The following is a 12744-nucleotide window of genomic DNA, read 5'->3' as shown; positions in this document are numbered from 1 at the left end:
AGGTTTTAGTAAACAACATCCAGAGTAGAAGCAATAGGAAACAGCCAAAGCCCTTGAATGCTGCATTAGTATCAGATGTCTGAGCTGGCTTGAGCCCGAGGCACGCCTGAGGGAGGTGAATGCAATCCCTGCCCTGTGCTCCAGCTCCAGGCAGGGCTGGGGAGAAAGGTTTGGCCTTGGTAGGTGGGGATCAGCCCCAGAGGGTCCCTAAGAGGCTCACAGGTGACCACGAGGTGAGGGTACAATGGCCTCAGCCAGGGCCCAGCCCAGAAGGGCTGTCCTTGCACAAAGCAGTGCTGCTGAGCCCCTAAACCTGCTCAGACTGTAAACACTTCCCCAGCTGCCAAGCTTGTATGACAGACAGATGCAGCCACAGGAAGGCTCACAGCAGGAATGGATCCACTGACTTCTTAACATACATTGGCTCCTTATGGTACACACTGCACACAGTGAGGTGTCCCCATGCTTCCAGAGAAAAACCTTACACCAGGCTGGAGGGCTCCCTGCAAAGGCCACCCTCCCAGTCCAGCTCATTCTGTTATCCCAGGAGAGAAGGGGAAGGTGAGCCTCAGAGAGGTCACAGGGACCAAAACCCATGCTGGACATTTCTCACTGTGGAACCCGATCCTCTCTGTCCATCACAAACAATTCAAGAACAGGACAGTGTCATTGCACAGAATAATCAATTCTTACCAAAAAAGGCATTCAGTAACTTCTGCACCTGGATATTGCTGCCAACAGTCCGGTACACGCCCTCCGTAGTGATTCCTGAGAGGACAAAGCCAAGAGCGTTAGCCGAGGTTTCCTGCTGGTGATCCACAAGCCCCATCTAGTGGAAATGTTCTCCTGCTGCTGGGCTCTGTCCCACACCCCGGCTTCTGTCCCGTATCCCGGCTTCTGTCCCATATCCTGGGTCTTGTCCCACTATCTGGGTTCTGTCCCATATCCTGGGTCTTGTCCCACACCCCGGGTTCTGTCCCATATCCCAGGTTCTGTCCCACACACTGGGTTCTGTCCCATATCCCAAACCCTGTCCCATTCCCCAGGCTCTGCAGGCAGGGTCTCTGCTCACCCCAGCAGCCAAGGCCACCAGCACCACCGTGGTCACCATGTCACAGACGGGTGAGCACAGCCAGGGTGTGGGACACACCAGCCCACACACCCCATTTCCGTGGGTGCTGCTTTATCATGGATTTGCTCAAACCCCCACAGAAGACAAAGGCATTGAAGTAGAATCTGAAAACAGTGGTCAGTGCAGGGAATCACTCTCTTTCCTAGCTCTGCCAGCAGGGTCTTTGTGCCCCTGCTGCTCCCCACTCCAGTGGGCCTTGGCTGCCACAGCCCCAGCAGCCCCAACCCCACATCTGGAGATGAATCCACAGCCCCATCCCACACTGGTAATGTTCACTGGTGCAGGCTGGATATGTGACAGCCCAGAGGATGAGCTGCCACCCTTTCACCTGCTCCTGCTGCTTCACAGACTGGGGCTGAAGCAGCCTGTAGCCACCCCTGCTGCCAGAGCTGTTCTCCTGCCCAACACTGGGTGTGCTCAGGGCCAAAACTGAGAAAACCACAAGTGAAAACAGCATAAAGGTGGAAGTTCAACCCAAACAGCCTTGGTACAACATTCTGAAGCAGGTGGGATTTCTGCTCCCAAAGAACATGCATTTAACTGAAGAGCACCCATTCCTCAGCTGAAAGCTGCAGTTCTGTGCCAGGGGCAAACCCTGTAGTGCAGGAACCATGGTGTGACTCGAGGCCATGGGAGGCACAGCCAGGCTGGGTGAGCTCCTCACCTTTGGTCTCCACTGCATTGATGCACTTCCGGACAAACTTGAAGCCCACCTCGTTCAGCTCCACTGTTTTGGACAAGGAAGCTGTGTTAGCTGCCTGAGCCCTCCTGGAGACCCCTGGGACCCCCCAGCCCCAGCCCCAGCCCCAGCCCCAGCTTTTCTTGGCACCCAGAGCCTCAGTGCCCCAGCACAGAGTGCTCACACCTGCACCCACACCCCCTCAGGAAACACTGGTGTTCTGGACACCTTGACAAGGAGTTTTTAGTTCTGCATGTTCTCCCATTTTTCCTCAAATTTATTTTGAGTTGCAGCACTGCTCCCTACCCCTTCTCTGTCTTTAATAATTAAGGTATTTAATAATAATAGTGTAAATTATTTGGATTGTGTCTGATAAAGACTTAAATAATACTCTCCAGAGCAAAATCTGTAGTTAAAGTTATTCCTCATCATGGGACTGTAATTTCTGCTTATCTACATCAGTAGGATTAAAAAGCAAAACCAATCCAGCTTGATGTGCTGAGGAAAATGAGCACAGGGTAATCCCACTGAGCTGGGTAATCCTATGGGATCCTTCAGTGGAGGAAGGTTAATCCTATGGGATCCCTGCATTTTCAGCAGGTTGTTTATACTGATTCTGTCTGCTCTGAGCAACAGCAACATCAAACTCAGATATCTCTTAGCCCTGCCCCATGAATAAGCACAGAACCACCTGGTGCTTGATACTGAGAGCTATGATACCACTGGAATTTTTCTTACCAGCTTTAATCTATGACAAATAGAGAATGTTTATTCAGTGGAACCCTAATTCACATTCCTCCCAGCGTGTGATGTGAACATGGCCACAGAGCAGGTTTGTGCTCATGCTTCTGGGAGTGCTCCCCCCGTGCTCATTAGAGCCAGCTAGTTACAGTGCTGATGAAGTGAGCTCTGGGACAGAATGCAGGTTTCACCAGCTGATAGAGCCCCAGAGGGGTTCCAGGGCTCTGCAGGATACACCCCACTGCTGACAGGGGGGACACAGGACATGGTGGTGGGTGGGAGATCCAGGGAACTCAATGCCACCTCTATTGCCCCATTACAACCTTTGTTACATCCTCAGAATCTCTCACTGAGCTTTGGAGGTGCAAACTGAACCTCACATCCCACCACTCCTGGCTAAATAAGAACTGCTCACTGCAGTTCTGTGCAACTCGTTCTCATCTGGGCTCGGTGCCAGGCACTGAGGTGTGAGAACAGCAGTGACACTGCTGTCACGGAGCAGGGACAGTGCTACTCAGCAGGATTTGAGGATGAGTGTATCTGCAAGGAAAATTCTGCCTGGCCTCGAGGCTGTGAGAGCCCAAAGAACAGCAACAGAAGTGACTCACTTTCTTCCTGCTTCGTGATGGGACTGTGATAAATCTGAAAAAAGGGCAGGAATGGGGGAGGGAGAAGCAAAAATATTATCAGCATTATTTCTAAAAGAAAATGCAGCATCCCATAAATCACCCCTAAATTACCCAGAGGCAATCACAGCCAAAAAAACAATGTCCCATAGAAATCTCATTTTATAATTAGGCAAGAACCCATTATCTGCACAATCAAGGGTTTCTGCTGCCCCCCTGTGTTTCAGTGGGGCACCTATTGCTGGGGAAATTCTCTGTTCTGTAGGCAAACCACAGGGTTCTGAGCTCTGCTCAGACTGAAGGAAGGGGACACCAGTAGGCACAGAAAGGTGGGAGAACGTGGGTGCAGGGTGGGCAGTGACCCCTCTGAAAAGAGCTGCTAAGAGCAGGGGCAGACCAATCATCTCCAGCAGGCAGTGAGGAGCAGGAGGGAACCAGCCCCGGAAAGGCTGGGGTCTGGCACAGCAGGAAACACCCCGAGATTCCGGGGGAAAGCCCAAAATCCCCAGCGGGAGCTGAGGGAAGGGCAGGGAGCCCGTGGTGAGGGTGCAGCAGTGATCCCGAGCAGCGGCCGCCGGCAGAGGACACTGCTGGGCAGCGCATTCCAGCTGGGAACGGCTCCAGGGACACTCACCGGCTCCTTCCCGTCCATGGCCTCCATCCACAGCCTTCGGTTGGCTTCTGACAGCGCCTGCAGCGTGATGGTCCCGGATCTGCGCCGAATTCCCCCAGGGACAGGCAGGGAAAGGAAAAAAAGTTGGTTTTAATAGACAGCAAAGAGGGATTTGCTGCAGGCCTGGGGTTTGAGGCCACCAGACACAAAGCCTCTCACCTTTCATTAGTTTCAATGTCAAAACAAAACCTTTTGTCTATGGAGTCAGTCTTTCTCCTTACACAGGATTTCAGGGTCAAGTCCAAGGTACCCTAGGACAGAACATGAAAGGCAAGGTGAGAGGACAGAAACATGGGAGATTTTGGGCTCCCCAGGCCCAGCACAGCACTGCCCATGGCTCCTGTGCTGACATTCCAATGGCACTGGTACCAGGGCACAGGTGTTCCTCCCACCATCATCACAGGCAGATGAGGCTCTGAGTTCCAGGCTTGCTCCCAGCCAGAGAATGTTCTGGACTCAACAGCACTACCCCACACAGCAGCACTCTGCCCCTGCAGGGCTGGAACACCTCTCCAACCAACCCAGAGAGGCACTCCCTGTCTCTGAGGCCAGGACCACGCTCACCCATGCTCTGACACAGCTGGGGTCTAATTTTTACCAGGGCTGGTCATCAGTACCAGTTACCCACACCACCAATAAACCAAATGGCTTTACACAAACACTGTGGGGCCAAGGGAGGTACATTTCCCCACCCCAGAGAGAGCAGACATGCTCTGGAGAGGCTCAGCTCTGGCCCTGGGTGTTTGTGTCCCTGCACTCCACAGCAGAGTTAATTCATAACTCAATTGTGGGTTTGTGGCCAGCTGTGACCTGATGGTGCAGGCTACCAGTGTTTGGGAAAGACACTAAGTTTTCCCAGCTCCTTCCTGCAGTAATGGGCCTTACTAGACATGCTTATAGCATAAATGACAACAAATCTCTCCATACAATAGTTTGGCTATTTCTTTGCCCAGCTCTCTGCCAAGGGGTTGCAAAACATCTATTTTATTTTCCTGCTGCAGTGTGCAGAGCCCTGCCAAAAGCAGAGCATGAGCTCACACACTGGAGCACACACGCCTGGCTGGGAAGGCCCCGGGGACCACTCCATGGCAGAGGAGGGCGGGGGATTCAGCTGGAGGCACTGGCTGAGCTCCATCCTCCCACCCCTCCCCTGTCACGAGGAGGGACTGAGGGAACTCCCAGCCTTTGGTAAGCCAAAGCACTTTCTGAAAGAAGCAGTTACTCAAAGTGCTGCCTTAGTGCAGTTTGGAGCTGCACTGTTACCCCTCTTCTCTTCCCACACTGTCCCAGTCCCGAAGAACCAGTGCTGAGAGCAGAAATCAAACCACAAACCACTGTGAGCATGCAGTGCTGTGAGGAAATGCTGCATTTGGAAGCAGGAACTCCTGTAGTAACTTGAGTCATTCAGGCCCTTCAGTGGCTGCCACAGTTCTTGTGGCTTCCAGCCCCTGTGCACGGGGAAGGATCAACATCAGCTGGCCCAGAGAAGCACAAGTTTCACCCCAGACTGAACTCATGGGCCAGCACTGTCTGGTATCTCTCATGTCACACGACCCACGTCTGCTGCCAAAGCCTGCAGGGCCTGGGCTCCCAGGGACACAGTGGAGTGAGACCTCTCCTCATGGGGATGCCTCTTCCAGGTGACACCAAACTGCCCTGTGTGGGCAGGAAGGGGACAGAGCCCACTCCCCTGCTCTGTGGCACCTGCAGGGTCAGCTGTCACAGGAAGGGAGGCCACACATGGGTGGAAGGTGGGCCCAGTGGTTGGGCCAATGTTTGCAGACATCCAAAACTCACCTGCTTAGCTCCAGGCTTCTGGTCTATGGGTGTCATCCGTAAGGTTTTGGCCTCTTTTTCATACTGGCAGTAATACTTCACCCAGGAGATGCCCAGGGCCCCTGCAGAACACAGGAGAGGCTGGAATCAGGGACAGGGCTGTAGCTGGGTGCAGCCAGCAAGGCATGGTCAGTGCTGCCCACGTGTCCTCCCTTCTCTGGGGATGGACACTGACAGCCCTGGGGACATCAACCTTGCAGGTGTCTCCAAGAGTCAGGAGGAGAAGAGGAGGAGAGGAGGAGGAAGAGAGAAAGGGGAGGAGATGAAGAGAGAAGCAGGAGGAGAGGAGAAACAGGAGGAGGGGAGGAGGAGAGGAGCACAGGGCAGCAGCTGCCTCCAGCACTCTCCCAACTCACAGCTGGTGAAAGGGCATTTGTGGGACTCTGACCACAAGCCAGGCTGGTTTGGCCAAGCCCAGCCAAGACCTACACTGGGCAGGATCCTACATGTCCTGAATGTCTGTTTCACAAACCCCACTACTTTTTCCTGTGGGTGAAAACTCAATAATGAAGACAACAGCAGCTTTGAAATACTCTGAAGTTCCTATTTCCAGATTCATAGTCACTTTCCTCTATTTTCTTACCTGAACCCATTTATAGGAAATAATTCAACTGGTGTTTTTTCTATAATTTGTTAAGTTGCAGTTGTCAGGAAGAACAACTTTTCATACTTGATTCATAGGGAAGCATAAACAGAGGCAGAAAATAGCCACTGGCCTGCAGGAACATGCCACATTTAGGATCTAAAATTACTGAGTGTGCTTTCTTTTAAAAGCAAGATAAACAGACATAAAAATCTATGTATAAATAGATTTCTAGGTAGGATTAAGAATGAATGCTTACAAAGTTGTCTGTAGCCCCAGAGGTCACAGTTTGCACAGACTTATGTCCTCTGAGCATTCCTGCTGCATGGCCATGGAGAGCTGCAGCCAGGTTTTGGAAAAGGCTGTATTTGGTCTGATTTTATTCTGCTCAGAATTACAAGTTTTGCTCTCAGCAGCTTAACTCAGCACTGGTTCCACCTTGGCTGTGCTCAGCTGCTCACAGAGGCTGCCAGGGGGAGGCTGGGCAGGACACCAGATTCATCCTGGTAAAACACAGCCAAGACAGAGCCTGCCAGAGCTCCAGGCTCTGGAGTCATAAATCCCATCTCGTCAGAGTGCAGGGCAATTATCCCTGTGCTGTCACAGATATGTCACTTGGACAGAGCTCTGTGCCACTGCTGCCAGTGCTGCCAGCTGAGGCTGCCAGTGCTTCCCCGGGCACTGCAGGCTGTGACAGCTCAGGCAGTGGCAGAAGGTGACACCCTGGGCTTGCTGTGCCTGCCTGGGGTGACACCCAGTGCAGCCCCATTCCCTATTACATCCAGCTGCATCCCAGAGCCATTAATTACATTTCTCCTGGGTGTACAGGTAGCCCTCGATGGTGGGCTGCCCAGGCAGCTTGCAGGTCAGGGGTGCTTCCTTCATCCTCTTCTTCAGATCTTCCAGCTCCTCCCGCGTGCTGGAAAAGTGATTCCTTGTCTGGGAACAGACAACAAACAGAAGCATATTTGAATATGAGCAAAAAGTGAGCTGCAGGTTATTTATTCCTGGATAAATCTGAGGTGCTGTAGCAGAAATGAATCTGTTCCCAAGGTACAAAACATGGAAACCACTCCACAAATCCACTGGAAACTGGCTATAAGAACCACTGAGCTCTAAGGGATGACTGAAGAGACACATCATGTGCAGAGATGGTGCTGAGTGACACAGCTGGGAGGCCACTTGTTCCCTTAGTTAAGGAACTTGAGCACATTTCAAGGCTGGCTGGAGCAGAGGAGCTCCCATTGCTCAGGTGTATTCTCCTCCCAAAGGTGTTGATCATGCTACAGTGCTTATCATGAAAGAGTCACATCAACAGGGGGTACAAAATCCAGGCATTTTGATGGAATACTACTTGGACCAATTAATGAGCCAGCAGCAAAACCATCCTGGCTCAGATTTATGGCTGCTGTTCCACAGAAATGAAGGTCAGTCAGGAGAGACTGAAGATAAAGGAAACAGGACTCAGATATTCTACCCCATGAGCACACTTGGCCAGCAGAGGAGCTTACCAAAGCATGCAGCAAGCCTGCAGGAAGCCAGTACCATTAAGATCAAGGTTAGAGGCCTTCTTAGAGTACAATTTCAATCTCCTGATTGTTTATGCACCAGGTTAAATGATGCAACTGCAGTAGCCCCTTCCAGAGAAAACAATTTCATAGACCTGTGAACTGTCCCATGAAGAGAGGGGAAAACCCATGTGAACTGAGAAGGAAACAACTGTATCTGCAACAATGCAAACATGGCCAGACTGCTTGGGTGGAAAGACCTTGCCATCAGAGGTGTGTAAATACAAATGAGAACAGAAGTCACACAGAAAAGTCCTTCAGCTGGGCAGGGACTCACATTCTGCAGGCTGAGCTGGAGCTGCTGCTTGTATGGGAGGAAATCCTGTGTCAGCTCCACTGTCAGGTTGTTGTAAGTGAAGAGGCTGTGGAGAAATGCCAGCACCTGCAATGGAGGGAAGGGACATGCTGAACTTCTGTGTTTGTAATGGAAGGAAAGATGGACAGAGTGTGGGGTTTCAGAAATTAATATGCAATTATTTTTTCCTCACAACTTTGGAATGCCAGCCTTGGCGTGGCTTATCCGCCACAGTGTCCCTAAAGCCCAAGCTACCACCCATATCTGTCTGAATAAAACACCCAGAATGAAAGACCCTGCAGGGAGACCCAGAGCAGATCTGCAGAGATACCCACAGGATCCCACACCCCACTGCAGCTGGCACTGGGGCAGAGCCAGCACCCAGGGCAGGGTCCCTGCACTCAGCCACAGTCGGGGACTCTGCAGGCCAGGCTGGGACAGGGGAGCAGGGCAGGTAACACCTCTGTCACTCTGCAGACAGACAGCTCTTACCAAACCCAGGGGGGCAAGTCATAACAAGACCTGTAGCTCTGTACAGTGTCCAGCCTGTCCCTCAGGATCCACAGATAGCCAGAAGAAACAGGACTGGGGTTTCACAGTGCTTCTGCCCCACAGGACCTAATCCAACCTGGCAGCTCATCCCTTGCCAGCACATCTGAGCACCAACCAATGAGACTGAGAGCAAAGGAGGCTCCTACCGGCTCCACAATACTGAATTTCTTGCTTTCTTGTACTTCCTGGATCTGGTACACATACTCAAGGGAGGACTCAAAGAAATTGTGTCTTTCTTTGTCCACCTGAAGGTCAGCCTAGAAGAAAGAGGGAAAGGTGGAAAAAGAAAATACATCATCTGTAGTTTGAAAATATTGGACTCACTTTTGTCTGTCAGCCCACACATAGTTCTGTCCTCACTGAAATCCTGCCTGGTGTCCAGCCCAGCTGTGAGCTCTAACATTGGATATTCTTTTAAGTCTGCCCATTTCTGGCTCCCTTTCATTCAAGGATCCAAAACCTCTTCTCACTCTGCAAGGAAAAGGCTTTCCCAAAGCTCGTTTATTACTTTAGCACAAACCTCTTCTCCTGACAAGGCCACCATCTCCACCCTCTTGCCTGGCTCCATCTGTGTCCCAGAACCAGCAGTTCTGGAGCTGCAGCAGTGGCAGGAGCACACAATGAGCTCACACACAGTCTGCCTTGCAGAGAAGCTCGTAGGTTGATGTGACAACTGGTCTGACAGATCTGACCAGATCCAGCTGCCTTTCCTTCCTTGCTGCAACATGCCTGCAGCAGCACCAGCTGGAAGGAATCCCCTTCCTCTGCCTGCCCCCACAGCCACCCAGAAGCACCAGCTTCTGGCAGGATACCAGGCCAGCAAAAGGAATAATAGCTGGTTATTTTCAGCCAGAGCACTTCCCCAGGTGAAAGGGTGGCCAGCCCCCAGCTGTGCCAGTGCCACTGGTCACTGCCCTTCACCATCAAGGTGACAACAAGCAATGACAATGTCTGAAGCCACTACCAGCATCCAGCAGACACAGGAGAACTGAGCTTGATTTCCCTGGTCTCACAGAGAAGTCAGGCCTTGGGTAGATTTAATTGATTATCAGTTTCAATTAGTTACTTGAAGGGATGATTCCTCTCCCTTTTTTTAAGAACTAGAGCAGTTGGTGCTGTTGATTCTGGACCTAACTCTGAGAAAAATTCTATACACACCTCCTGTAACTGAGATTCCTTCTTTTTGGAAGACAAATGCAAGTGGCGATCCAGCATAGAGTAAAACTTCTCACCATCCTTCTCAAACTTTTTCTTTCTTTCCTGTAGATGAAAAGAGGTTGAAGCAGAACCAGTTACTGTAATTTTCCAGATAAGAACATGCATCAACACTGAGATTCTTTGTGCAATTCTGTATTCCCATGGACAAATTTTGGTCAACCCAGCCAGAGAACAGAAGGCCGCTTCCCATTTGCTCTGATTTCACAGCCCCTTGCCTACCTTGGATGCAATTACACCTCAAGACCCAGTCTAGCAATACAAGAAGTATTTTTTCATGCCAACATCATGGCAGAAGCCCCACTCTCAATCTCTTCAATATCCAGTAAACTGAAGATGTGCTCATACATCAAAAACCTGTTCACCACTTCCTGACATGCTGTTCACACAGCCCAGAAACAACTGGGCAAACACTGCAATGTCAGAGGCACAGCAAGGTCGAGAAAAGGTTCATTAGATTTTGGCAACTTTCTGCTCTAAAGAGTTTATCATTTGTTTCTGAGAGTACCAGAAGGAAAGCAGAAGCCTGGCAGGTCATCAGGCAGGCAGGAAATCCTCATCTGCCCTCAGCAGTGCTGCAAAGAGAGCACAAATGAACAAGAGCAGCAAACAGAGAAGGAACTCAAGAAGGAGCCCCTGAGAGCAGGCAGGGAGCAGCAGGACTGAGCACCAGGCTCTTGGCTCCTGCCTGCACTGACTCTGACATTGGAAATCACAAAACAACCAGAGTAGGGGCCAGGTTGACAAATATCCACTTTAGATGGTATCTGACATATCAGGGATTCCTGGGAGGCAACTAAATTACTGAAATCAGGAAATTCCAGCCTGGCAGCAGCCTCAGTGCCAGGTCCAAGCAGTTGAGAGCTGGTGTACACACAGTGCAGGTGTGTATGGGATGCCCAGATCTTCTGTCTGGCTTTTGAAAGCTCAAGAAAGTGGAAGGCAGTTCCAGCTTCCTGGGGAATTACTGGTATCTTTCAACATCTATCCCCTGCAAGCCCTGAAATCCTGTTCTCTTGCCCCCACTCACAAATGCATGGCCTGGATAAGCAAGCATACACCAGTACCACAGCCAGAGCAGATGGGCTCTGCCAGACTGCTGGGTATTAGGAACTTTCCTCATGAATTCAGCAGTGACCACAGCTTCCCCTGCCTGAGGTTTTGCTTCCCTGTTGCAGTTGCACAGCCTATTCCATCTGTCTGTCAGGATGCCCTGCAGCAGGATGCCTGGGGGCTCCCAAAACCCCTGGGAGTTTCCCAAAACTCCCCCCCAAGTGGGCTCAGCACAGGTGGCTCCCAACAATAGTACCAAACCTTCCTAGCAGCTGCCTTCCAGGGAAGAGGATTCTCTCCCCACGAGTCCTGCCATGGCTGTAGTGAAAGCACAATTACCATGAGGAAGTGGCACCAACCCTGCTTATGTCTAAGTGTCTGGAGCAGGGCAGGCTTAGCCCAGCAAACCTTTTCACCTCAGCAATTGCATATCCTGCTGTGCAGAGCCTGGGATTACAGGACACCTGAAGGGAAGTGCATCCTCTGCAATCACCCCCTGCAGTATCAGGTACTGTGACTCTGTGTTAGCAGCCTCACACACCAGAACAGAGAGGTCTACATCAAATCCAGAGGAAGAGAGAGCCCTCCAAGGGTGAATCCTAATTTAAGCAGTGCAGCAACTGTGGGGCTGAGGCCAGGAAGGATGATGAAAACAAACCAGCACCCTCGTGACTAAGGCCCTGATCAGCAACTCCAAACCCAGAGCAGCAAAAGCGTTTGAGGAGCAGCAGTTCCTGTGTCTGTAAGGTCAAAGTCCTGGGCTGTCTGTGCCATCAATGCCCTGTCTAATGCAGCCAGGAACTTTTCTTGTTTCCATTTCCTCAGTGAGAGCCTCCAAGGCCACAGAAGTGCAGGGAAGCAGAGCTGTGGGGCTGCAGGCTCCTGATGCCACCTCCTCACATCCCAGAGGAGATGGCTGTGCCAGCAGCAGGTCCTGAGATAGAAAAGCAGGTGCTGCCATGGAAAGCTAGCTCCAAACCCAACCAAGGGCTCCACTGTCTCCAGCAAGGTGGTGTGCAGAGGTGGTGGCAGCACTGGGATGGTGCCATGCCCATTCCTCAGCAGCAGCAATGGGGCTGGAGCCCACTCCAGGAGTTCTCTCCCACCTCTCACCACCAGCAAGCAGCACACACAGGGTGACTCAGCTGTCCCCACCCTGTGGAGAGGCCACCAGGGAAGACAGCCACACTGCAGGCCAGAGCTGGGACCAACCTCTCCTGCTCTCCATCAGGGAGGCTGCTCACCTGTACCAGGTGTAGCCATATTTTCTGAAAAATCTTTTCCTTAAGATTTTTCCTCCTGAGAAGCTGAGAGACCTCAGGAACAAAATGTAAACAATAATTATCTGCTGCTGTGGAATGCAGCAGGTGCATCTGTGATTGGTCTCATGTGGTTGTTTCTAATTAATGGCCAATCACAGTCCAGCTGGCTCGGACTCTGTCCAAGACACAAGCCTTTGTTATGATTCCTTCTTTCTCTATTCTTAGCTAGCCTACTGATGGAATCCTTTCTTCTATTCTTTTAGTATAGTTTTAATATAATATATATGATAAAATAATAAATCAGCCTTCTGAAACATGGGGTCAGATCCTCGTCTCTTCCCTCATCCTTGGACCCCTGTGAACACGGTCACAGCCAGGAGCTGTGGGAAGCACAGGGCAAGGGAACCACCAGAGCCTGGTGCTACCACAGCAGGGCACGGCAGAGCCTGTGGGCAGGGGGATGTGCCTCTGGATGCAGCAGCCTGGGAGCACGTGGCCCCTGGCTTGTCCCCAAGGGGAGATGACATTG

General features: G+C 51.4%; 1 protein-coding gene across 2 annotated transcripts in view; it reads right to left on the bottom strand.

Moving 5' to 3' along the window:
• OPHN1 (oligophrenin 1) overlaps window positions 1-12744 on the bottom strand; it is a 52592-nt gene that overhangs the window by 13798 nt on the left and 26050 nt on the right. For both annotated transcript variants that reach the window (XM_071442246.1, XM_071442247.1), the window contains exons 5-14: window positions 9844-9945; window positions 8832-8942; window positions 8116-8220; window positions 7080-7209; window positions 5649-5749; window positions 4011-4102; window positions 3813-3891; window positions 3161-3194; window positions 1797-1859; window positions 694-768 (exon numbers count right to left, since the gene is read on the bottom strand). In XM_071442246.1, coding sequence (XP_071298347.1) covers window positions 694-768; window positions 1797-1859; window positions 3161-3194; window positions 3813-3891; window positions 4011-4102; window positions 5649-5749; window positions 7080-7209; window positions 8116-8220; window positions 8832-8942; window positions 9844-9945 — 892 coding nt within the window. The remainder of the gene's footprint in view (window positions 1-693; window positions 769-1796; window positions 1860-3160; window positions 3195-3812; window positions 3892-4010; window positions 4103-5648; window positions 5750-7079; window positions 7210-8115; window positions 8221-8831; window positions 8943-9843; window positions 9946-12744) is intronic.

The sequence above is a fragment of the Agelaius tricolor genome, unplaced genomic scaffold (genome assembly GCF_023055355.1).
Source record: "Agelaius tricolor isolate 1412-34295 unplaced genomic scaffold, bAgeTri1.0.p SCAF_17, whole genome shotgun sequence".
NCBI classification, from domain to species: domain Eukaryota; kingdom Metazoa; phylum Chordata; class Aves; order Passeriformes; family Icteridae; genus Agelaius; species Agelaius tricolor.
Note: the sequence above shows the minus strand (reverse complement) of the source record. Positions and strands in the feature narration are given on the sequence as shown.